The 24,928-nt window shown below is 38.3% G+C and overlaps 3 protein-coding genes and 1 pseudogene across 3 annotated transcripts; 1 reads left to right on the forward strand and 3 right to left on the reverse strand.

The window, feature by feature from the left end:
* Positions 1 to 708: 708 nt before the first annotated feature.
* LOC122014621 (histone acetyltransferase TAP1-like) lies at positions 709 to 9,940 on the reverse strand. The gene is made up of 7 exons (XM_042570947.1): positions 9,721 to 9,940; positions 8,830 to 8,890; positions 6,281 to 6,464; positions 5,745 to 5,844; positions 5,501 to 5,601; positions 2,257 to 2,350; positions 709 to 906 (listed from the first exon to the last, which is right to left on the reverse strand). The coding sequence occupies exons 1-7, from the start codon at positions 9,938 to 9,940 to the stop codon at positions 827 to 829; spliced, it is 840 nt and encodes a 279-aa protein (XP_042426881.1). The 3' UTR covers positions 709 to 826.
* Positions 9,941 to 11,528: 1,588 nt separating this feature from the next.
* LOC122013711 lies at positions 11,529 to 18,294 on the reverse strand (annotated as a pseudogene).
* A 487-nt stretch (positions 18,295 to 18,781) lies between these two features.
* On the forward strand, positions 18,782 to 19,709 carry LOC122017779 (vacuolar protein sorting-associated protein 28 homolog 1-like). Its single transcript, XM_042575469.1, has one exon. The coding sequence runs from the start codon at positions 18,902 to 18,904 to the stop codon at positions 19,544 to 19,546; it is 645 nt and encodes a 214-aa protein (XP_042431403.1). The 5' UTR covers positions 18,782 to 18,901; the 3' UTR covers positions 19,547 to 19,709.
* Positions 19,710 to 22,328: 2,619 nt separating this feature from the next.
* On the reverse strand, positions 22,329 to 24,717 carry LOC122015606 (L-type lectin-domain containing receptor kinase IX.1-like). Its single transcript, XM_042572591.1, has one exon. The coding sequence runs from the start codon at positions 24,555 to 24,557 to the stop codon at positions 22,530 to 22,532; it is 2,028 nt and encodes a 675-aa protein (XP_042428525.1). The 5' UTR covers positions 24,558 to 24,717; the 3' UTR covers positions 22,329 to 22,529.
* Between the last annotated feature and the right edge of the window lie 211 nt (positions 24,718 to 24,928).

Here is a 24,928-nt window from a genome sequence, read left to right on the forward strand (position 1 = left end):
AAATATATTTAATTTTTTTTTTCAGTCGAACTCGAGTCTAAATTATTTAATTTGATAATTCGAGAATTACTTGCTAACTTTAATATTTTATTGATATAATATAATTATATATTAAATAAATAAATTTTAAATATTTTGAGTACTTATTTTTAGTAATAATTTGAATAGCTCACGAACATGTTCGACTCTGAGCAAAAATTTTAAATTTTTTAAGATTCGAATCGAGCTCGGACTCGAATATAATTAATTCGAGCCTTAGATTTTTCTTCACAAATTATTTATACCCCTAGAGTTGACCAAGGAAAAAAAAAATGAAGAACTTATCTCCCCCAACGCTGCACTCACTACCCCGGGACTATGGTGTAACAAAAAGACATTAAATTATCACCAACACACTCACGGTTTGATCTGAGCTACGATATATTTATAAAAAATTTTCCTTCAAATAGAATGTATAATCATAAAATGCTGGACTTTTAGATCGTCCGTCGCGAAAATTTCATTTATCTTGATAGCCGATGAAAAACTTCTACATAGGAACAGAACTAATTATCCAAGGATCGGTGTTACCTTGTTCGACATTTTTTTTCATTACAAAAAAAAAAAAAACAAGAGAGTGACTTCTGAAGTGAGCAAAGATGCCAAACGATAAATGAGCCGCAGAGAGCAGGTGTCGTATTTGATCTACACAATCAGAAGACAATTAGCTTAAGCAAGAGTGAGTTTTGAAGTATCAAATTATCCCTATTCACATTATCGCATACTCGTACACAGCATAGATACACTATGGGACGTGTAAAGAAAAACAATTCCTCAACTCGGGACACTAATATCTTGGGTACCAGAACATGCCCTTGATGCCTTCGGGATCAGCTTCAAATCCTAAATTTTTGTAGAAATCTACCACTGCAATTAACACTTATACATGTTAATAAAAACCGAGAAAGTGCATAGTAGGGCTATCAAGAGAAGAGATGCTAAAAAGTGGTCATACATGTAATCTATAGTTAAACATCAAATAGCAATTTTTTCTAGTGTTGCTCTCTAAATATATCAGATACTTTGCATGGATTTTTAAATGAATCATAATGATTCATCTGTGTAGTCACAAAATTAGTCATATACAAGACAACAAAGCTTTTGAAGATCTTTGCAAATTAATGGCAAATTATACGATGATAAGTGAAAACTTTTAGTCACTTTGTGTTAATAATGAAATGCAAGTATTTGTAAAAAAAAAAGTCTAAACGAATACCAAATTGAGTTGGTAATTGATGTAGATGACTTTGGTAAGTTAGCTTTTGCCACATTAGCGACTTAACAACGAACAAATAAAAGTGGTGGCAGATTTGACAAGTTTCAAATGTTGGAATATTTGTTTATTTCTCCTTGACTAAATATGTGGTAGTGTACAAAACAATACTTCTTACCATTTGCTTTAACCAAAAAAAAAAAAAGGAAAATACTTTAAAAAAAATTTACCCATGTCCTCTACATTAGTTCCGGTTAATTTCAACCTAAACTACACTTTTCCATCTAGCAGAGCTCAAATTCATACTTTAAAATTTTAAAATTATTTTTTTCTTTTCAGATATATTTTTCATATTCTTAGCAAATAAAATTTAAAAATTTAAGATTTCCTCCATCTTTCCTTACCACCAACTCCGAGAAAAAGGTCAAATGAAAACATCTACTTCTTTACTTTCATTTCCTTCTAGAAAACTCAAAGTAGGAAAATATTGTCTAATCTTTTTCCTTTAGTTTTCTTCCCTGCTCTCTTTATTTTCCTAGTTGTTTCCTTCCCTCAAAATTCCAGGAAAAATATAAATAGAAATGAAATTATTTAATTGCCAACATTGTAATAGTTTGAGACAATTGTTACACTGCCTTATCTTAGTTTTCAAGATTGTGTTGCTTTGTCATTCGACCATAGCAAATTTATTGGTCTATTCTCCTAAACTATACAAGATCTTAAACTCATGTGTCATCCAAATTGATGATAACCAAATATGAATCCTGTGTTTTGAGATTACTAATAATTTTATATCTATCCTTGGAAAACAGGAAACATGCTTATCCAATTTTGTTTAAACCAAATTTCTAATAACTGGGTTTTTTTTTTCTTTTTCCTATAGAGATAGTGAATGGAACAAATTATTTTTGGTGCTACTGTAATTTTGAAAATCCAAAATGTTGCTTTACTCACAATTTATAGATGTACAGGGGAAAAAAAGATAGTGGCTATAGAAATAATACCTTTATTATCTGCAAATAACGTTATATTGCCGATATCTCTTTGCAACAAGGTGCGGATTAGTTGCTCAACAAGTGCTTTGCCTAGCCCACGACCCTGAAAAGTATCAAAGCATACAAGCTTCACGAATCCCAGATAAAGACATCCATAGAAAATATTATGAATGTATCATGAACAGAAGCTTCTGTAAAGATCACACATTTTTTTTCTGTAAGCATCCATGTAATACCTAAAAAAACATTGGAACAGTTTGTATATTTCTCTAGTGGAGAGGCTTTTTTACAATGTTGTTCATTAAATTCTCTCCCCTTCCCCTCACGTTCTTCTTTCCCTGCCTGAGCTCTCTCAGACGCACACTGTGTCACCTCTTGAGCAATCAGATTGATTCAATCCTCATTGACATTCTCACACTAGCCTTTGCCCAAGTATCACAGAGGAGGAATCAACCAAACTCATCCACGACCAGATCTCACAGAATCTCTATTGCATGCAACAGCATGGAATCAACCAGCTGCTGAAGATTCAGTCAGTAGTCGACTCTTCTTTCCCTTTCCATATCTTCCCAATCGGCAGAAACCATACTATTTTCCCATCTTTCTTGTGCGACAACTGCAACCAATCAATGCTGGTAGCATTCGATCAGTTTGATTCCTTGCACTCAAGCAGCTGCGTCCCCGTTTGATGTGGTCAGATTGGCGGCTACTCCATTCTGGTGTGCAGCACACCCATTCACTCTCAAGATCGTTGGTAATCCTCATTCCTCAAGCATTGCATTTCCTTCTTTCTTATGACATTGAGATAGCTTAAACTTGTTTGACAATGGTTTGTTGCAGCATTCGCGTGAACAACAAGCTCTTCGCATAATCAGATTTGTGAAATTTCCCTTGGTGTGTATGTGACAGTAAGGCTTTAGTTAATCTCCTTTCTTGAATTTCATCAAGGTCGATTTCAAGTGAGGTCGGATCCTTTCCCTTCGTGTTAGGGCCTTCCTCCAATAATAATAGGGTTTACACCATGGTAGTAGGGAAACAATTAACTTCATTTAAATTGCTTAGTTGTGCTATTTTAGAATGAGAGTCTAACTAAATTCTTCCATTTGGCCTCTGAGAGGGCTCGGTAATGGCTTGTAAGTGTGTCGACTTTGTCCAATGAGATTTGGAACCTTTAGTGACCTATTAGGGCAAGGTTCAGCCGTTCAGCACGTATCACTGCTGTCCAAATTCAGACAGCAAGGTATCAAGGTCTTAACTTTGCTCCTAATTTCCCAGTAGGGGGCCCCAAGGAACCTTCAAACTTGTCTGTGTTGTGGTAGGGGGAGAGACTAGGGTAATGAGTTGAAAAGTTTACGACTAAATTTTAAAGCTTGTAATAAGTCTTTATGACTACTTATTGTTGTTGTACCAATTGAGACAACAGCATATCAAGGTAATAGTTAAAGTGTTAAATCATCCTTATGGTTTTCATTCAGGCACCATAATGACCAGCTATATATTCTAGCAACTGTACACTATAAAATGAGAAACTGGATCCTTAATATAACTAAGGGATGGCCAGCTTAGCTTATACCCAAAGCTATAGTCAAGGGTGGACTTTGGAAGAAATCCTAAGTAATTGGACAAAGATCTTTGACATTTTTACTCTTAAATTGATTGTGTTGTTTCTTGGGCTTTGATTTTTATGCTATCTTTTGTATATGTCATACTTAACCCATCTTATGCTTAAATTTTCATCTCATAGCTATGGTATGCTGAAATGTTCATATGTTATGTTTAAATTTTCATGTCATATGTTATGTTATGCTTAAATTTTTATGCCACATGCTATACTATGCATGCATGTGCTTAAGTTCCATGTCTTTAGAAGTTGCTTAATTACATCACATATCATTATTAGCTTAATAATTATTGTGCTTGTGCACAATATGCTTATAAGGACTTCGGCTAGCGAGACGGCTTGCAACCGTGAGCATTATATTGCTATTAATCACATTTCATCGATTATTGATGTGTGTGGTTGTATTAGAGCGATTGTATCTATGTTGAGCATGCACAGTTTACCACTCTGGCTCTTTAGAGTGCAAGGGGAATAAGCCACAGGTCCACTATGAGCAAGCTATAAAAGATACAAAGTTAAATAAGAGTTAATGAAATGTGATAATGGTACCTCATGCTTTCTATATACATTCATGATTTGCTACTTACATTTATTTTGCTAATCATATTGTTATATACTACTACATCTTCCTGCTAGCTATTTCCTTAAATGACATCTTATGACTAACTCTGGTTACCAAAGGTGAGTGCTTAGAGAGTCAAATTGGGATATTAGCATTGCTTTGAGACAAACAGACAAATGGAGTTTATTGTTTTTAATTGACTTTTTTATTTTTCACTTTCTCTATACTTTTTTTCCATAGTAGTCAAATTGTCTATTTAACTTCTTTTTTAATTGTCAATATGCTTTAAATTAATTTTAATCGAAATATAATTGTTTGGATGTTTGATTATTTTATTTTGGTTAATGCTCATATTAGTGTTAGCATCAAGTTGAGTCATGTGAGTACACTTTATAATGTCATGTCACATAGATCAACATCCGGAACACGTAAGGTATTCATCCATGCGCTCCCAAGGAAGACAACGAGCAGTAACTAGAAGCTGGTGATCACTTAGGGACTTGGCCTGTAGGGGCTGAGTGTTATTAGAGGTCTTGACCACAGATATCTCAGTTGTAAAGATCTCGGCCACAGAGATCTCGGTCGTAAAGATCTCGGCCATGAGGATCTCGGCTACAAAGGTCTTGGCTACCTTGAATGGGTCAATGGGTAGATGGCCCGTTGCTCGTCCTAGACATATCTTGGAGGCCAGTTTCATTTCTGTGCAAACCAAGCCCAATCAAGGTTCAATACCATGTCCCCGAGGAAATCATATCCTGGTCCCGTCAGGAGTGGGGATACAAGTTCCTCATCAGATAGATTTAGACCTTTTCCCCATGATAGACATGACATCAGCACCTGCCGGAGCAGGGACAGAATCCTCCCTCTATAGTCGAGGAAAGACTTTAAATATCCCTCGGATTCGACACTTGTGTATGTTACACACTGTTCTTTCGAATTGAGATTGCCACGTTTTCTTGGAAGCATCAAGTATCATTTGAGTTGTGAAAATCAAAAGTTCTATTTACATTCGCATAAAAAATCAGTTTTTTATTACAAGAATTAATGAGATATATACAAATGAATCTCACCTGGTAGGATGGATCAACAAGGACATCCCATATTGTGGCATTGAATGCATGATCAGAGGTGGCACGGGCCATGCCAATAAGTTTCTTCTCATCATTTTCCTCTGTCAAATAACTTTGACGAGTATGGTAAGAAAATTGAAATTTGGTTTAATAAATCACAACAAACTCATATTTAAAAGGAGAAGAGAAACATGTCAGCTAGTTATAAAGAAACATGTACAAGGAGCCAGAAATATTTAAGTACCTAAACCTGGAGCCCGACATATTGAATGAAGTGTAGCCACCAGATAACTATTTTTCAAAGATGCTGCTATTTTTGTTAGTGGTCTGCGAGGCCATCCTACCTGAATGAAACAAATATGCTTCAAATTATTTAGCAGCCTATTCAATTCACATCAAGTTTGCTATCTGCTACAAGATAGTACAACCAAACTAGCTAATTTTAATGGCTTGGTACAATTTGTGTCATCCCACCAAAGGGTCCTGTTACCTCTCGTTTTAAAATTTCAACTACAAAGTTTAAAGAGAAAAGACAGTTATATTTGTCTCTGTTAATAAGATATAAAGTGCTTTCCAATTCTTAACAGCATCTTCATGAAGACATGTTTGTCCCAACTATTTGAGAAAAGTATATTTGCAGCATAAAAAAATGTAGTTAAATCAAAAAGTTAAAAGGCAAAGTTGAGAAGATATGTACGAAATCAAAACATCAGATATCATAGAAGAACACAGTACATTAAAAGGGAAATAAAGTAAAGATTCTTCCCATGCAAAAGGTACCTTATCACACAAAGCTTGTACATCGTATGCATCCACATCTCCTGCTGAAGAAAACATGATCTGTTCAAGTGTTCCATCCGATTGAGTGCTTTCTAGAAGAATTATCTCTTGTGCCAAGGTATCTTCCTCTTCTATAAAGTTTGATGCTGGCTCAACAACTTGCGTGGTGTTATTGTTCAAGAAGCTATAGTATCAAAGAATAGTTAGTCGGAGCTACAATGAATGTGGAGAAAGCATAAATTAGCATGCAAGGGTAATGTAAATTTAACAACAAACACAAAAAAATTGATGTATCCTCCAAACTTTTCATCTTCATATCAACAAACTGTGTCTATTATGCAGAAAAATAATCAAATTGAAAAACAATTAAATGCTGAGTTTTAAATTCCAATATGAGTTGTTTCACAATAATTCAAATTGTTTGGTAATTAGTCTATTTTAATTTCTCATTTTTTTATTTAGAGCAATTAATATGGCTAATTACATTTTCCAAGTTGCTTATTTCCCATTAGAGTTGAATCTATAAATGTCATAGTCGCTAATGTAATCTTGGTTTTCAATCAATAAGAATTATCCACTTTCATCCTTTGTGTAAGATCTCTTCTATGTAACACATAGTTTGATTCCAGTGCTACATAAATTAGTATCGGAGTCAAAACCAAGTTCAGGTCTACACTAGGTATCATCAATAAGAATCTTCATTAAGGTTAACGTAGAAGTCATGGTTCCCATTAGTCTTTAGTTTTCAATTAATAAGAATTTTCCACTTGAAATTCTCTGCATTAGATTTTCTTAGCGTCAATCTTGGTTGCATTTTGGTAATGTCAGTTTGTCTCAAGTCTCAACTATTTGGGGTTGAGTACATGGATGTCTGTAACCTCAATCGAGCTTTACATAAGGCTACTAGTTATATTCATGTCAATAAACTATTTGTTATTACTAGACTAGATTTTCTTTGATCTGTCAAACACCTATTACATTTTCCTTTCTAATTCATTCAACTTGTCTATCTACATAATATATTAGTTAATTAAAAACATGTACATACCATCTTAAGTAATAATAATAAAAAAGAGCAGCCGACTGTACAAAACTCCCGCCAATTCGGGGTCCCGGGAAAGGGTCTATTGTACGCAGCCTTACCTTGCTTTGCAAGAGACTATTTCCAAATCTCAAGTAATAATAACAGGACATATTCTATATAGTTATCCTTGATTGCTACCGAATATTTTTTTTATTTCATCTTTCCTAGTAGACTTATAAATCCGTCTTGGCATGCAAACTTCCAAGATAAAACTTAACAAATAGTCGATCCTACCAGAAACAAGTCAAACTGGGAGAAAAAACTTAAACACTAAGCTACTGATCAATGTATCCTGGACAGGTATGGTCCATCATACAGTTTAAAGGCGCTTAGGATAAGAAGACATAAAAAAGGAACTATAAAATGAAGCATTTTGAGATTGACATTTCCAAATTGATTTGGACAATTTTCATTTGAATTGGCAAAAACAATACACCCATTTTAATTACCTACGATTAAATATCTTACCTGGGTGAAATATGACAGTTATTGGGAGAAATCATCCAAATCCAGAGATATAATTGGTTTCAAGTAAGATTTTCTTTCACATGACCACAAATCTTATAGACTCAATAGAGTTTTCTCTCTAATGCATGATCAAGTCAGGATCTTGTGTCAATCTTTTTTTTTTTTTTTAAATCATAAAAACAAAGATCACAAATTTAAGAATTAAAATAGGTTACTTGACTTGAAATAAATATACATCAAATTCAAGTTGAGCCAATTAATTAGTGTTTTTTTTTGCATACCCTAGCAATGCCTAATGGTGTAAATTGGTTAGGTTGGGTATTAAACAACTTTCTTTCAGATAATTTTGTTCAAGTTTTGGTCATTTAATTTTAAAAATTCAATGAACTTGTTTTGTGAGTGTGTGTTGATTCAGAGGGCTAATTTTCATGTCAGATTAACTCATTCAAGTTTGTTTGTCCCTCTTGAATGTCTTGTTGTATGCATGTTGGGGTACCTTAAAAATCCTTCCAGTTGCAGATATATATATATAAGTTTCAGTAAGCAATCAACTAGGCAGTTTGAATTCAAAATCCCTCATTCAACTAAACTTTTATATTAATATTAATTTAAAATTCTATAACTTAAAATTATGATGTGGTTTGAAAATATTGAAAATCAATTCATTCAACCTCATTACTTTTGAATACCAGCAAAACAACCGGAAAGTCAGAAACTTAATAGTTCAAAACAAAATTCCTTATCAGGAAGTACTTCCTAACGTGAGATATCACACACTTATTTTTTCCCAGATATCTAGCTTAAGGAAAAATAAAACCAACAAGAAGATGAGTAAAAATAATAAATTTAGTACAATGGTAAAATTTAGGAAGCATCAGAGACCAGCAACTTTTGAGAATTATCAAGTGCAGGCGTCAAATAAATAGTAAAGGCATAGAACTAAGTGAGAGATACATGCTAATTTATGATTGTAAAGCTAAAGTACATTTTCAGTTACCCAGATTTAATGGAATCCCAAAAGCTAGCCCTCAAAGGTAGAACCTTCCCACTTCTTTTTGCTGCAAAATACATAGGAGAATTAATGGTATCAGTAGTTCAAGTGCACAAACAGAGATGCTAATAATACTTTTCATCTTAGCAGGTTATCAAGGATATGAGATTTAAAAAAGGGAAAATAACAGCACCGAATGGTTCACCCACCCATAGAGCAATTATTGATGGCTTCAATTCCTATAGAACAAATATCCTGATCACTTTTACTGTTTGAGCTTGCTCTAGCAATTGATAGTGTTTCCCCTCTTCCTCTAACCAACTGAACTTCCACACTTATGAAGTGCTTCTTTCTCATTCTTTCTCTTGAGTTCTCCGTGTGTGTTTTTATTTCGTGTCAAGAAAAAAAAATCTGCTTCCAAATTGTCTTTGACCCACTGAGATCAAAAAGATGCTAATGTATCTTAACTTGTTCGCAGTTACTCTGCACCTAGTGACAGGTTTACCTTGTATTCTCACCAAAGACATGATTTTTCTTTTCCCTTCCAGAACTTTTGTCTTCTTGTTTGTTATGCATAGTGTATTTGTTTTCATCTAATTAAGCTATAGTTATAGAACTATGCCCCCCCAAAAAAAAAATCATCCAAAAACGCACGCAGATACAAACAAAAGAGTGTATTCCTACGATACTGCTCAAGATCTCGAGCATGTGTCGATTACTGAAGAATCGACTTGAGTGGCTGAAATCTCCCCGGAATTCATCGGAGTCGAGTCATAATTTAAAAGCGCCGGTATATTTTGTCAAAATGTGTCGATTTTTCGCCAAGACCTCGCCCGATCCAACTATTTATTGAGACCTAGAACTGTCTCTAGATGTAGTAAGGAGGGAGAGATGAACCGGGGCGGAGAGGCGAGGTTGCTGCGACCTGCAAGGATCGCCGTCGACGGGCTTCACTGACTGTGCTCCACTGCGTAAGGGAGACTGGGCGACCTGCCGGAGCTGGCCCCAGCGCCGAGCATCCCTCGGTGAGAATCCGCCGAGCAGGCGTCGCCGCCGTCGTCATCGTGCAGCGGAAGCAGGAACAAGCGGTGCGGATTCGGATAATCCCAATTGGCATCACAAGGTGACGTAATAAATTATTAGTTTATCACCAATTTCCTCTAACAAAATTATTTTTCATTGTAAATTCACTTTTGAAATAAATAAAATCAAAATAATAATAATAATAATTTATATGAGTCTTCTCTTTCAATGCAAATGTATAGAAACCTTAAATGAATGAAAAAAAAACTTTCATCTTGCTCTTCAAAACCATTACATTTCACAAATTTACTCATTATTATGTGTAGTTAAACCATTTTGGATGCAAATAACTTAGTTGATGTTCAACTTGATCAAAATTTATTTATATTTATGTAATATATATAATTAATTAAATAAATAAATAAATTTAAATAATCCATTAAACTAAATGAATATAGATTATGAATTATTTGTGAACAATATTTATGAATAGAATTTATGAATTATGTTTATTGATAAAACTTTTATTAATATGGTAAATAAATAAACAAGTTCATTAACCAACTAAGCAAACTTAAAAAAATATAAAAAATTTAAACAACCAAACAAATTTGAATTCAAAACTAAATAATATCTAAATGTACCAAACTAAAACAAAGTATGAATTAAACTTAAACTCTTAACAAATAAACCAAGTCAAACTTAAGGTCCGACTTGAGTTAGTTCAATTATCTTATTTAATTAGCTTGAACAATATAAAATTTAGCTCGAATTGACTTGTTTATAACTTTATTTTCTTGTGTTAATATTACTATGAATACCTAGATGCATTCCTCTAAGATCCAACTTTACCACTTAATGGGATCACAGGTGTCTCTAATGACAATTCTCAATGGGAGTTTTAAGATATGTTTATGCCCCCAGGGCATAACGTAGATGGTGGGTGCATGGTATCTTTAGTGTAATGGTCAGGGGTCGATTTTCAGGAACTGACGACCTGAGATTTTCCCCGCCATGTGTCTATGACCTGTGTACCTGCATGAACCTCCCTCCATATCCATGGGACCGACACTAGAGGGACTGCTAAAGTAGCGAATCTACCTTTTAAGATATGTTTACCATTGCATCATAATCCGTAATAAAGAGGTCGCTTTTCAAAATTTAGTTTGTTTATAAATTTTAATCGAAATTATTATCGGACCTTTTTGGAATTAACATTTGAGAGTAAAAATGACTCCTATATTAACATAAATTAGTGATTTAAAAGATTTTAAAGAGTACTTATTTGTGAAATTTGATTACTAATATGAATGATAGATAATAAATATACATAAATAAATAATAAGTCACCAAGAGACTAAACGATTTTAATGGAGACAAAATGCTAAATACAGTTTAACCTTAGATTTAATTTTTGCCTATAAAAGATTTGGATGTAAGCACCTCGTTTCCAAAAAAACAAGAAAGAACAAAACTAAACGGTAACAATCTGTTAGATTTGTTTTCCTTTTCTAACTATATCTTAAATCTTTGCTACCATCCACTAAACATTTAAAAAAAAAACCAACAAATAAAAGGAAAATATATACATATATATTAAAATTAAACTGCCTGATGAATCACGAGCCGAATTAACAATAATAATAATAATATGACGACCGACAGAGTTATTAACTGTCATGAATTAAAGCATTTTTTCTGCAAGCACAAGAACAGAAGACATTATATTCAACATTTTTTTAAAGAAAATATTATTAAAAACTACTTTTTTACAGAGAAACTATTGCAGACAAAGCTCATCATCCTCTGATACATAAGTTATTCTATTCGCAGATCATCACTGCTTCAATCTGGAAGAAGGAGAATGAGATGATTCCACAAGGATAGACCACAAGATCTGCACATCCTCGCACTGACAGGACTTCACGTCCTCGTACAGGATAGAAATCCCCTTCGTCTCTGCTAGTTTAGCACCAGAAATTAACAAAGCGATGAGAACATGAAGACACAGTACTGCGATTAAAAATTAACCAAAAATAATCAATCCTTACTCTTCCTGCTGCGAGCAGAACGCAAGGTGAGCCAAAGCTTCCTGAGAGGAGAGAAGAGGGAGCCAAACCAGGCCATGAGGAGTACTGGATTCTACTGATGTATCCAATGATGCTCCATGGCTGCTAGCTTCTCGAGGAGGTGGAGGAGTTAAGTAATTAATATTCCTGAGTTTGCTTTAGGCAGGAGGTGAAGTCTCTGTCATTATTTCTCCTGCCAAAAGGAATTTGATGGATGAACTTTATTTAATTCATTTATTAAGTTTTTATACCATCGATCACGATGAAGGAAGGATCAATGAAGAACAGTGTTTGGTGCCGTGTCACTGTCCACCTCACACGCTTCTCTCACAAGCTGCTCCTGATCTGCCACAGTCCAACTTGGCCATCAGCAGGACTTTGCTTGCTTTCTGAAGTACATGATTTAATTGCCATGCACGAGAAGCTGTTGTGCCACTTATCTACTAGCAAGAAATTAGGAAGATCATACTGAAAAGGATACTCCAACCACATGCCGTTCCTTACTGATGAGAGAAGAAAGGTTCCTTGCAGATGATTTAAAGCAGCGGTAGAACTACCGACATCCTGCAAAAGTTATATTCCAACTCAAAGATTTGATGAAGATAACGAGAGCAGATTCTTCTATATGGGATCTGATATGAGCATTACAGCATGTGTTAACTAGCTACTCTAGTTTGAAATGTTACGAATGGCAAGAAACATATTTTCATTGGTTGAAGCTTCAGATATGCTTGGTATGATAAAAACCACAACCTTGCTCAGTGAAAATAAACCTCGGCATAAATCTACTTGGTTATTGACTACATGAAGAAACACTTTTAGTTTGCATTTTAAGCTCGAGAATAAGCACCTTTGCTTCACGACCACAAGAAGCATAAACTTATAATTGATAAACCAGCAAGGACTTTCTCGGCTACACTTACCGGTTTCATTGCAGAAAACCACATTCAACAAGGAATTACAGTCCAATGAAATTTCCAGTGAGATTGTAGCCTTATGATGAATTGACTCAAGGATGCTGATTTCAGAATATAAAAGGAAGAGTTATTGTTGAAGCTAAACTCCCTTTCAATCCTCCTATACCCCTATGATACTTGGGCTCTTCGTCTACCCTTTCTATGCCTGTGTTGGACACCCGACGCTCAGGACATTTGACACTCCCAGTGGACACTTTTTTTTAATAATGTTAAAAAAAAGTTAGAAATAGTCATGTCAAACAATCGGATTGATAACTATTTTGAATACTTGTACTTGAATCTGACTAGCATAGCTTATACAACGTGGCAAAAACAATTTCACGCTAGGTTTATCAAGACAACTACTAGAATGTGTTGACAGTTGATTACTGAAAGCAATATATTTGGAGTCAATGATGAGAAGTGTCTATAGCTTTTAACTGCCTAATATACTATCTTTCACTCGGATTTGCACAAAAAATAAGGAAACTAAAAGAATAAGGATCAAAACAAGTACACTTATACAGGTAGTCATTTATTGACTCCATAATGAAAGTGTATGGGTTTATCTTAGTACCTCGAAATCAACAAATGCAACAGGAATACTCTTGTTCTGCATCTTCAATGTTAAGAAACCTGGGCATCTACACATAGTAGCAAGATTGCTTTTGGAATTGCCCCTAGGCAAAGCCGAGTTGGTCATCACATGGTAGATTTATAGAAATGAGCAAGGGTCAATTCTCGGCGAAACAGAGATAAAATACTCTCCCATGTGGTGACTTGCTCGGTTTCTGATTTACCTATCTACAGATGACTATGGGGCCGGCCGTGTGGAGGCGCCCGAAGTCAGCATATGACCTTTTGCAGAAAGATTGTTTTTGGAATTAGCAAATAGAATCATGAGTTAAAGAGTAGACAAATTTAGCATTGAGTTGTAAAACCTTGAAAAACTTGAGACAACTAACTTCTGCAGTGAAATCATGCATCATAAGTGTTGAATAATGGCATTCCAGGTGCACCAATGGAAAGATGGAGGAATCCTTCAGCATGTTAAGTCTGCATGAGTACTAAAAGGACAGTACAAAGATAAATATCAGTTAGAAATCACTAGTAATAGAATTCAAGTGTGCAAGCATCTAAAATGATATTTGGCCCATGGATGATGTCAGAATTTTGTTTAAACCAAACTTCTTCATGTTCTGAAATTACATTGTAAATATGATAAGTAACAAAGAAATTCATGGAAGTTTACAACAGATTAACACAAAATACCAACTTTCCTTAAGACGAAACATTCTTGTTTAAAGGAGAGTCATTTGATTGGTTCATCTCGCAGCCAAATGCCACCACAAGGATAACCGGAAACTCTGAAGCAAACTGATGATATACAATTTACATTAATTTGAAAAAACTAGGACTACAAGGTCTTTGTTTAAGCTTCTAACCTTAATCTACAAAAACAAACAAAAAAAACCATAACCTCCTTCAGTGATCATATAAACCAGATTACAACACAATTAAAAGGAGAAAAGGCATTTTTGTGATGCCATCAACAGTAAAAATTCATCCTAATTGCCTTCAGGCTTTCCAAAATTAAATTGATTTAAACCCCTATTTATGCCAAGAAAGGTGCAAGGCTTAAGTTTTGTCTAACAAGTAAAGAGAAACTAGAGTATATAATATGACAATTGAGATGAAAGTAAAGAACCAAAACTCACCAAATTATTGTGCTCTGAATCATAAGCCAATTGTTTGTTGCTGCAGTTAAAGGAACAAGATAGTTGTCAGTCATGCCTGAAAATATCAATTGAACTACAATCATTTTAAGATGCTCAATACTTGCTCATCATTTCCATAGCCTAGGTGCAGCTATGTATTATTACCAATGTGCTTCGCAAGTTTCAATAAGCAAAATTAAGCATAAAAACTGTGTGCAAAACCTTTGTGTGGAGGGATAACCACTGTAAGAAGAATAAATCATTCAAAGCATGTGAGCGTTGCTTCCAGCACCTGCTAGTGTGAAGATTGTGACGTGTAAATGTGAGCTTTTGAGGAATGTGTACCCATGTGAGGAATTATTGCAGCTATATCTAGAATTACACTAAAATATTTAAACCAATATCACAGACATTAGTGCCTGCAAAAAGAATATCCATAAGCAAGTCAGTTACAAAAGCCACAACTTCAAGTAGGGTATGTCTCAGTTACATTATCAAGTAGCATTATGCATACTACAAAATGCAGACAAACCGCGATGGTGAACCAAATAACTATCTTTAACTGCTAGCAAAGAATGGCTTCTATTACTGGAATCTCGAATATCTCTTGACTATGCAGCAGAATGCAGACCCTCTAACTCCTCTATCAGAAGAATATATGTTTTCATCTACTCAACAAAAACACAAGTTAAGGTTCTGGAAACTATTAGATATATTAGGTGGCATATATGTTAGACAAAAAGAAAATGAATGAAGAAATGCACCTGTTCTTGGGCATTTGGACCTAGAATTTGATTTCGCAAGATCATGTGAATACTCAATTCTCTCTCAATGTCAAACACCAATCCCTGTAAATCATCTTTTAACATTATGATAAATAACGAAAGTATTAAACATGGAAAGCAAATTGAGTTTACACTTTCGAGTTTTGAAATGATGTGAATAAGAAATTAGTGCACCGGGTGAATGTGTATATCATGCGGGGTTACCAAAATAGAGAAAATCAATTAAGAGAGGTAAAATACTATTGCATTTTAACAAGGTCACAGCAATCAATAAATAAAATACACCAATTAACTATATCAACCACATATACCTCTTACTTCTAACACACTCTCTTGATGTTTAACTTTCTACATGAAAATATGTCAGACAAATAGAAAATAAATTGATAAGGCACTTGACAAAGATGATGCAGATCCAATACTGGTGAAACGATTGAGAAGAGTAACGATGAAACAACTTAGCCTTTCTTAAAAAGAGTTGATAATGAGCTTAATTTAGCACTCTGTCCTCACAATTTAGGAAGTATGAGAATGCCAAGAAAAAAATTGTTAGTGAAACAAGATAGATTATGATTCTAATATCTATCCTTGTGATGAAAAGTTAATGTTGGGAGAGGGATCAAGTGACATATAATATTAGCCTAGAGGTGTGGAGAAGATATTGGAGAGGAGAATATGTATTGTTTTGATATCTATAAAGAAAAAAGGAGACAATACTAGAAGAGAAATGGTGCTAATTATCTTTTGAGATTGCAATAAACAAAGAATGATTAAAAAGGGCAGCTTAGTGCACGAAGCTCCCGCCATGCGGGGTCTCGGGGAAGGATTCATTGTACGCAGTCTTACCTTGCTTTTTGCAAGAGGCTATTTCTAGGATTCGAACTTGTGACCTTTTAGGTCATAAAACAATAACTTTACTGTTGCACCAAGGCTCCCCGTCACAAAGAATGATTAAAATAGGCAGAAATCAAAGCACTGCCCCATTTTTCTTGAATAATCAAAGGGGCATCCCTAATGTAAATGATATGCATAGTCACATATAAATGTTCCAGAAACAGCAGCATGACAGGCAATAGTAATACATATATGCAAAAGGAAATACATATGCTTATATTCAACAATTATACTCAATGACGAAACCTAATAATATTGACAAATAAGTAGATTATACTGGAGCAAAATCTAGAACATTCAGCCATTTAAAAGTTAAGTAATAATATATAAGAATCGTATGAAGTCTAAACCATTAAAATTAAGGATCATTAAACACATTTTACACAATATTCCAATGGCAAAATTGATTAACACTGTCAAGAAAATCAATTGAAACAAAGTGGCTGAAAGCATTCCAAGAGTAGTAAACTTAACTCAATTAGCATATAGAACATAAATCTTATAATGTATATATGAGTTGATATATAATAGGCCCATTTTCTCAAACAAGTATTAATAAACAAATTATACTTAATTGTTGAGTTTTGAGAAGAAACACAATTCTTGTGATACCGACTCAATAGGGCTATAAAAAAATCATTGAGAAATCCATTGGAAGGAAAGCATATCGTTTTGTACATTTAGGGAGTGCATTGCAGCAAGTGCTGATTGTTGATCAGTAAAGACAGAAAATACATAAGCCTGTGACATAAAAAAGGAGAAAACAAATTAGTCAGGATAAACAATCACCAGCAAAGGGATTGAAGCTGCAATATAAAAAATTAACAAAAGGGTGCTTCGACTGTAACCATTCTATCTAAGAACCACACTTGCTTTGCTTCTATTGCTAATCCTTTTATAACCCTAATAAACACTAGTGTAAGCTACCGAACCAAATATTCCATGCAAGGATCTTAATAATTTCCTCTTTGAATATTTACAATCTACAGGCAATGAAATAATATTGATAACTTATCATTCTGATGTATGATTTACCATGGTTCCCATAAAAGTTTCAAATCCATCCTAGGCCAACTTGGGATAAATGCATTACATTAGGAAGCTAAGTTTCCACGGTACTGACACTCCAGTATGGATACATGTAGTCAGAAATGCCTCAGGTTGAATTACAAAGTCAAACAACATAACATAAAAATCTTATGTTTCAAGAAATTAATTTCACAATCAACATGAATCCACTGGAAAAGATTACATAGTTTTGAGTTCATTACACAAATTAAAGCCTAAGTTCATTCTTTCTGCTTCTTGCGCTAACACTAAAAAAAGCGACGTCAGCGTTTCCGATCGAATTGAATATGCTGAAACAAGAAGGTTTACATCAGAGAAACATTGTAATTTAGATCCCAGGCAAAGAACTCTGTTCCCAGATTCTCGGAAAAGGAATAAAATCAAATTTTTACCATGGAATTGTGAAAATTTTCAGTGCGAAAATCTAACTCCAACTTGAAACCTTAAACTCAGAGGTCAAGGTCCAAAACCTAACAATATGAATAGGGAAGACCAAGAGAAGAGCAATGACGAATAGGCGCACCTGAGAGGACTGTCCAGAGCTCTTGAGTTGTGCCGACTAGTACCCAGGGAACTCCCGGAAGAGGTTATATACTTCACGAACCTTCACGTCGCCAGGGAGCCCTGCTACGAAGAGGGTCCGGACCTCGTCGAACGAAGGCAGCTCTCCAGACGCTGCGTAGGCGGCTCCATATGGGGGAGTTCGGTGAAGTGCGTACGGTGGGGAGTGATGGGACTGGCGCAGCGGAGGTAGCGGCGTGCGGCTGTACGGGAGTGGAGGAGCTCTGTGAGACGGCGGAGAAGCCTGAACCGGAGGCAGAGAGTAGTACGGGTGGCGGGAGGAGGTCGGAGGAGAGTGGTAGTATCCGGTGGAGGTTGGTGGGTGGTAGTAACCGGCCGGCGTGGCGTTCATGGACAGCGCAAGCGGTAACCAGGCGGAGGGGTCTCTGGTGACCATTTCTTAAACGGGCCGTATTTATAGCAAGCTCAGGCTGGGCTGGAATAATACCACATTTACCACATCATTTATCTCAATTATTTGCATTATACATATTCAATCAAATGATAGTGCTCATCTATTTCTATTCAACACAGTATTTATTTATTAAATTATTAAATGGATTAAAAATTAAATTTAAATTTAAATTTAGGTATTAAAAAATATATTCTAAATGTATTCAATTAAAATTTTATTTTATATAGCCCGTAAGAAAGAAGGGGAGGAGAGAAATAGACCCCGAGAGCATTTTACAAAAGAGAGAATTTAAGCGGGCCAAAAATAATAACAATAAAAACACTTGGACGAGAATAAAAAAAAGAACAAAAGAATCGGTCAAAAAATCTGATACCGTACGATTTGCGATCCAGTGCAAGCATGATTCGAGTTAAAATTAATCGTGGATCGAATCCCAAGTCTTCGTTGCCTAACGCGGTCCCCGTCCACCCCCGTCCCCCAAATTTCCCCTTTCTCGTTCGGCTTCCGCTCGATCGGATTCGATTGCAGCGAATTGAAGAGGGCGGAGAGGCAATTGATCGGAGAAAGGGGGGAGAGCCACCGGCCGGAGATGGAGGAGGTGAAGCTATGGCGCGACAAGCGGGAACGCGACATGTACGACAGCTTCGCGGACCTGTACGCCATCATCAAGACCACCGAGAAGCTGGAGAAGGCCTACGTCCGCGACCTCGTCCCCTCCGCCGAGTACGAGGCTGAGTGCCTCAAGCTCATCGCCCAGTTCCGCACCCTCCACTCCGCCCTCCGCGGCGCCGTGCCTTCCCTCGACCGCTTTGCGGACGCCTACCGCCTCGATGCCCCGGCCGCCATCAACCGCCTCTTCGTCTCCGGCGTTCCCGCCACCGTCGAGCACCGTGCCGCCGCCGCCTCCTCGGGAAACCTCTCCGCCTCCACTGCTGCCGTCGCGGAATGCGTCCAGCACTTCATCACCGCCATGGACTCCGTCAAACTCAACATGGTCGCCGTTGACCAGGTTCACCCCCTTCTCTCCGATCTGTCCACCTCCCTTGCCAAGCTTGGCAACGGCCTACTCCCCCCGGACTTCGAGGGCCGTACTAAGGTCCGCGACTGGCTCGCGCAACTCGCGAAGATGGGTGCCGCCGAAGAGCTCACCGAGCAACAGGCCCGCCAACTCAACTTTGACCTTGAGTCCTCTTATAGCGCCTTCATGGCTGCCCTCCCCAATGCTGGATCTTGATTATCATCTGCTGATTTCTCCTCCTCCAAGGTTTTCCTCAAGTATCTTCCTTTTCTTCTTCCTATGAGCATCTTAGCAAATATAGACATTATTGATTCTGAGCATGAAGTATAGTTGTGCAGATATATACCTTTTTTTTCATTTATCATTAATGGTTCCAATCTATTGGTGTGCCGTGTGCATGAACTAAAATTGCAAACTTGTGTGAGAGTTCTCTTCAATCTCCTAAGCCATTCATCCATAGTCACTACATGATATGGCTGATCTCATGGAATTGCTGCTGCAACCTTATCACTCTTCATGTCTTTCTATTGCGCTACATGGAACCAGGAAATGAAATTTTGCTAGGATATAACAATTGAAACATAGAATTTTAGTTCAAAGTTCAAACAATGTGTAAAACATGATGGCATTTGCAATTCAGTGTTGGCATGTGGTCTTGGAGTGTAGTAGGTTTTGATTGGACTTTGGCATCTCAGATAATCATGCAAAAAGGATTGAACTATTAAAGGATGCACATGATGAGAAAAATGCATATAGTTATATACATGTCGATTCTATGTTCCTTGAAACTTGCTTCTGATCTTTCCACTTAGGACTACAAATAGATTTTAGTTTTTCTTTTTATCTGAATATGCCTAATGATTTAGACAGGCATCTCCTGTATTTGATCTTGGGCAAGCCTGAATATGTGCTAATGCTCAAATGAAGTTTTTTTTATTATCAAAATGAAATTTTTAGTGGTTTCCCTGGTTAAGGTAGTTTGCCTCTCTCATAAAACAACAGGGAAGAGTGCATCAGAAACTTTCCTTTCTCATGCCCTTCTTTGCTCAAGACCGAGAAACCAAGTTAGGAATGATGTGAGTTAGAAGTCTCTGATAATAGTTAGGGATTTAAAACTATGGTTTTCTAAGATTATTTTGTGGTGATGTGCATCTCATTGAGTAAACTGTGAGCATGAACAATTTGGATTCACATTGCCCATGTTTAAGGTCATCTAGGCCTAAGAAAATAGAGATACAAAAATCTACTGTATGGAGGTTTTCCTTCTGTGAGTTGATTAGGAATTGGTTATATTAATGCTATTTACGAACTGGCCACTTCCATAGTCGAATTAGAAGCTGGTCAGCTGTGAAAAAGGCTGATGATTTATCCATTTGCTTAAACAAATCAAGTTTAGGATAATCAGAGAACAGAGTGGTGGGTTCTCTAACCTTTTTTTTATTAATCTATATAAGTCATAATTGAGAAGAATTTGTTAGATTTTTTAGATCCTTACGGGGTATGGAGCTTCTCTGGTAAGTTAAACGAATTAACCGATCAAAATTTAAAATTCAGTTTGGTTAATTCATAATTTTTTTTTAAATATCAATTAGTTTGGTTTAGTCGGTTCTGTTTTAGTTTTAAAAATCCGAAATAAATTAAACTGATTAAACTGAATCAGAATGTGAGTTTAAAAATTAAAATTCCTAATTCTCAATCTCATTCGTCTCGGCGTCGTCGGCCTCCTCTTGTGACTTTTGCTCTTGCCTCTCCTCCCGATGCTCTCGCCTCCTCTCCTCTTCTTGCTATTGCCGCTGGTGAGACTGTTGCTGCCCGATGCTCTCGCCTCCTCTCCTCTTCTCGCTCTTGCCGCTGATGAGACTGTTGCTAGCAACCCTTTGAGTCCCCTTGTCCTCATTTAGATTATCGCTAGTAGTCCTTTGAGTCCCCTCGTCCTCACGCAAGCTACAGCCAATGAGCCTGTTGCTAGCAACCCTTTGAGTCCCCTTGTCCTCATTTAGATTATCGCTAGTAGTCTTTTGAGTCCCCTCGTCCTGACGCAAGCTACAGCCAATGATCGACCGATAACACCACAATTTCTCCGTCACCATTGTCTATGTGAAAGATTGCTATCTGAACCTTGGAAGACGAGCTTGTGCAGTTATGACATTCTCTTTATGCCTCTTCTATCTTTCATTCTTCATGTGATGCACCATTGACAACAGGATTCTTACGGACTCGAAAGTTTTGAAGATGAGAATACATCTCCGTTCTATTTGTTCTTGAATGGCCTTACCAATCCGAAACTCCAAGTCATTATAATTTATAGCATGACAGAAGGAATGCCGGCTCGATTTGTAGGGTTTTAGAATGGATTACCAAGGAATGCAGCTGAAGGAGTACAGTGTGAATGATGGCCTTTTGCAAGCAGGAGATATCGATTTTTTTTTATTTAGAAGTTCGGTTCATTGATGTTTTTTTTCAGTTTGGTTTCTTCATTTTTTTTTTAAATTTGATCAGCTCATTTAGTTAATTTTTTTTTTATTTATTCCATTTCAGTTTATTCAGTTTGATTGGTTGGATTTTAATTGAATGCTGACGCCCAGCAATATGGATTCTCATTCTTATTCTCTCTTGTCAATCCAAAGTTCTTTGCGAACTGTACTGACTTTGGTAATCCACTATACAGTGTAGGATTGTGTATGATTGACTAGAGCGGGTCAATATACGGTCTTAAATTCTGTCACCGACATACTTAAAATGTTAACCGACATGAAAGATAGGTTTGGAATTTTGCTCTTACTCAAGGGTCTACGACGCGTTAAATGTGTAATTGTTGCAAATCCATCCCTTAAAATGAGGCAATCGAATAAGCCTATATACGTTGAGGTTTGCAATAGGATAATGCCTTGACACTAATCTAGCTTAACCCTAATAGCTATTTTCTCAATAAACAAACTGAGGATTAGTCGAATCTGAAAAGCAGGATACTTGGATCACCGAAAATAAAAAGACTAGGTAAATTACCAAGAGCTTAAAATGTTAAAGCCTTCAACCTTGGTCTCAAAGATACAACGAAGTAAGTCTCAAAGAAACATATGATTTGAAGTACAAAAAATGCATTATAATAAAAGTTCAACTATGATCAGATACAGACACACCACATTGTTCTTAGCTAATCAGGGAAGAACACGCGCCCAATGCTGTAGTTTTAATCCGATTATTGAGTCGCTTCAGTCTTCTGCGGCTTCACTGCATCCGCGTTCATCAAAATGGAGTTGGAAGAATCCGTCATGTAAGAGTTCAACATCGATGAGTCCGTGAGCGACGAGGTGTGGGTGAAGCTCGCCGCCACCAGCTCCACCGGCGGCGCGAAGTAGATCGGCACTGGCATCTTCGGCGGAAGCTCCGGCAACGGAGTCTCGAAGTTGAGCGTGTTGATGGCTTGCCTGATCGACGGCCGGATGTTGCAGTCCGGATGAGCGCACCAGAGTCCCACCACCATCAGGCACTCCATCTGCCTCGCGTCGAACTTCCCCTGCAGTTTCGGGTCGGCCGCCTCCAGAACCGCCGCCCTTCCGTACAGCTCCCAGACCCACTCCACCAGCCTCACCTTCCCCTTCTCCTCCGCCGGCTCCATCGGCCTCCTTCCGCACGCGATCTCCAGCGCCACCACGCCGAAGCTGTACACGTCGGTCTCTTTGCTGGCCTTGCCGGTGGTGACGCACTCCGGCGCCAGGTAGCCCATGGTGCCGGCCAACACCGTGGTCTGCGAGTGGCTGTCGTGGTCGACGAGCCTGGCGAGACCGAAGTCCCCGAGCTTGGCGTTGAAGGCCGAATCCAGCATGACATTGCTGGGCTTGATGTCGCGGTGCACCACGCACCGCTCCCACTCCTCGTGGAGATAAAGCAGAGCGGAGGCCAGGCCCAGCGCCACCTTGTGCCTTACCGGCCACTCCATCGTCTTCCTCTCAGAGTAGAGATAAGAATCGAGGCTTCCGTTGGGCATGAACTCGTAAACCAGCAGGAATTCTCGACGATCGTGGCACCAGCCCACCAGCTGCACCAGGTTCCGATGCCTCAACTGGCTGATGATCTTGACCTCGGAGACGTACTCCTTTCTCCCCTGCTTCGATCCCCGCGAGATCTTCTTAATGGCGACGTCCAGCTTTAAATCCTTGAGGTAGCCTTTGTACACCGACCCGAATCCTCCCTCTCCCAGTTTGCCTTCCTTGGAGAAGTTCCTCGTCGCGCCGGCGAGCTCCTCGTACGGGTACCTTTTCGGCCCCCTTTCAGCTCTCTCGAATTCGTCGTCGATGATCTCGTCGTTCTCTATCTCGTCCACTTCCTTCCCCTTGGAGCTCATGGCCTTCTTCCGGAAGAAGATGAACCAAATCAGACCCGACGCGGCCGTCAAGACCACCGCCCCGGTCACCAGCCCGACCTCGAGTGCGACTTGGCATGATCTGTTTGACTTAACGCGTAAGCTCGAGTCGAAGGACCACGACAGCAAGCTGTGCGCCTCCGTCAAGTTGCCCGTCGACGCCGAGAAGCCGACCTCCACCAGCTCCGGCAGCTCGTTTCTGAGATCGACGATGAAGTTAAGACTGGAGTCGCCGGCGCGGAAGGCTCTGTTCGATTCGTAAGTGAAGAAGACGCTCAAGTTGTGGGTGGTGGAGTTGTAGCTCACCCACGCATGCGCCTTCCGCCCGTCCTTGAGGCTGCCGTTACACTCTAGCACGGCTTTCGAGACGATGGAGTTGACGTCGATGCCGATGTGGTCGCCGGAGGGATCCCACGCGTTCCGGAAGGTGTCGAACTCCACGGCGACCGCCTTCACCCCGCCCCCGCCGAGCGAGCTGTTGCCGAAGACGCCGAGGAAGGCGCCGCGGGAGTAGACCGGGATGGTGGAGGGGTGCGTCGCGAGGAAGAACGCGAGGCCGTCGCCGTGCTGCGCCGCCGGCGAGCGGTCGAAGGCGTTGATGACGAAGGAGAATCGGGTGGTGAAGTCGGCCAGTGCCCGCGTCTTGGCGTCCCACAGCCGGAGCGGCTCCAGGTGCACCGCTCGTCCCACGCTGTAAAGCATCGGGTAGCTGGTGAGGTTGATCTCGGCGCCCTGCAGCGACGCGTCGCCCTGGAACTCCAAGCTCGACAAGCTGTTCTTGCTGAAGCCGGAGAAGTCGAAGGAGAGCGACGTCGCCGCCGAGATCAGAGTCAAAAACCAGAGAACAAAGTAATTTCCACTCATAATCGATGGTCCCAAGCCAAAAACAAGCGATTTCTGGTGCGCTCGAACAAGATTAGATAGAGCTAAGAAAAGAGAAGCAGCAGCTATAAAGGCACGATTAAAGATCTAGGAAATCTTAACGCTATTATGCTGTAAGATTCTTCCATGACTAGTTCACACTCATTGATGCCCCTCTTTTGGCGATGCTTCATAGTGGCTTTCTTTTTCATTGTTGCTCTAAAGATTATTCTTTGTCAGCATCCAAAAGGGAAAACAAAAGAGGCGAAGTGAGTGAAAGCGCGTCGATGCGCCTTGACAGCCGCACGTTCTAACTAATTATTTAATTTAGCATCGAAATCGTTCCCGCCATGAGTCCTTTCCATGCAGTCGCA

Source organism: Zingiber officinale, chromosome 8B (genome assembly GCF_018446385.1).
Source record: "Zingiber officinale cultivar Zhangliang chromosome 8B, Zo_v1.1, whole genome shotgun sequence".
Lineage (NCBI taxonomy): Eukaryota > Viridiplantae > Streptophyta > Magnoliopsida > Zingiberales > Zingiberaceae > Zingiber > Zingiber officinale.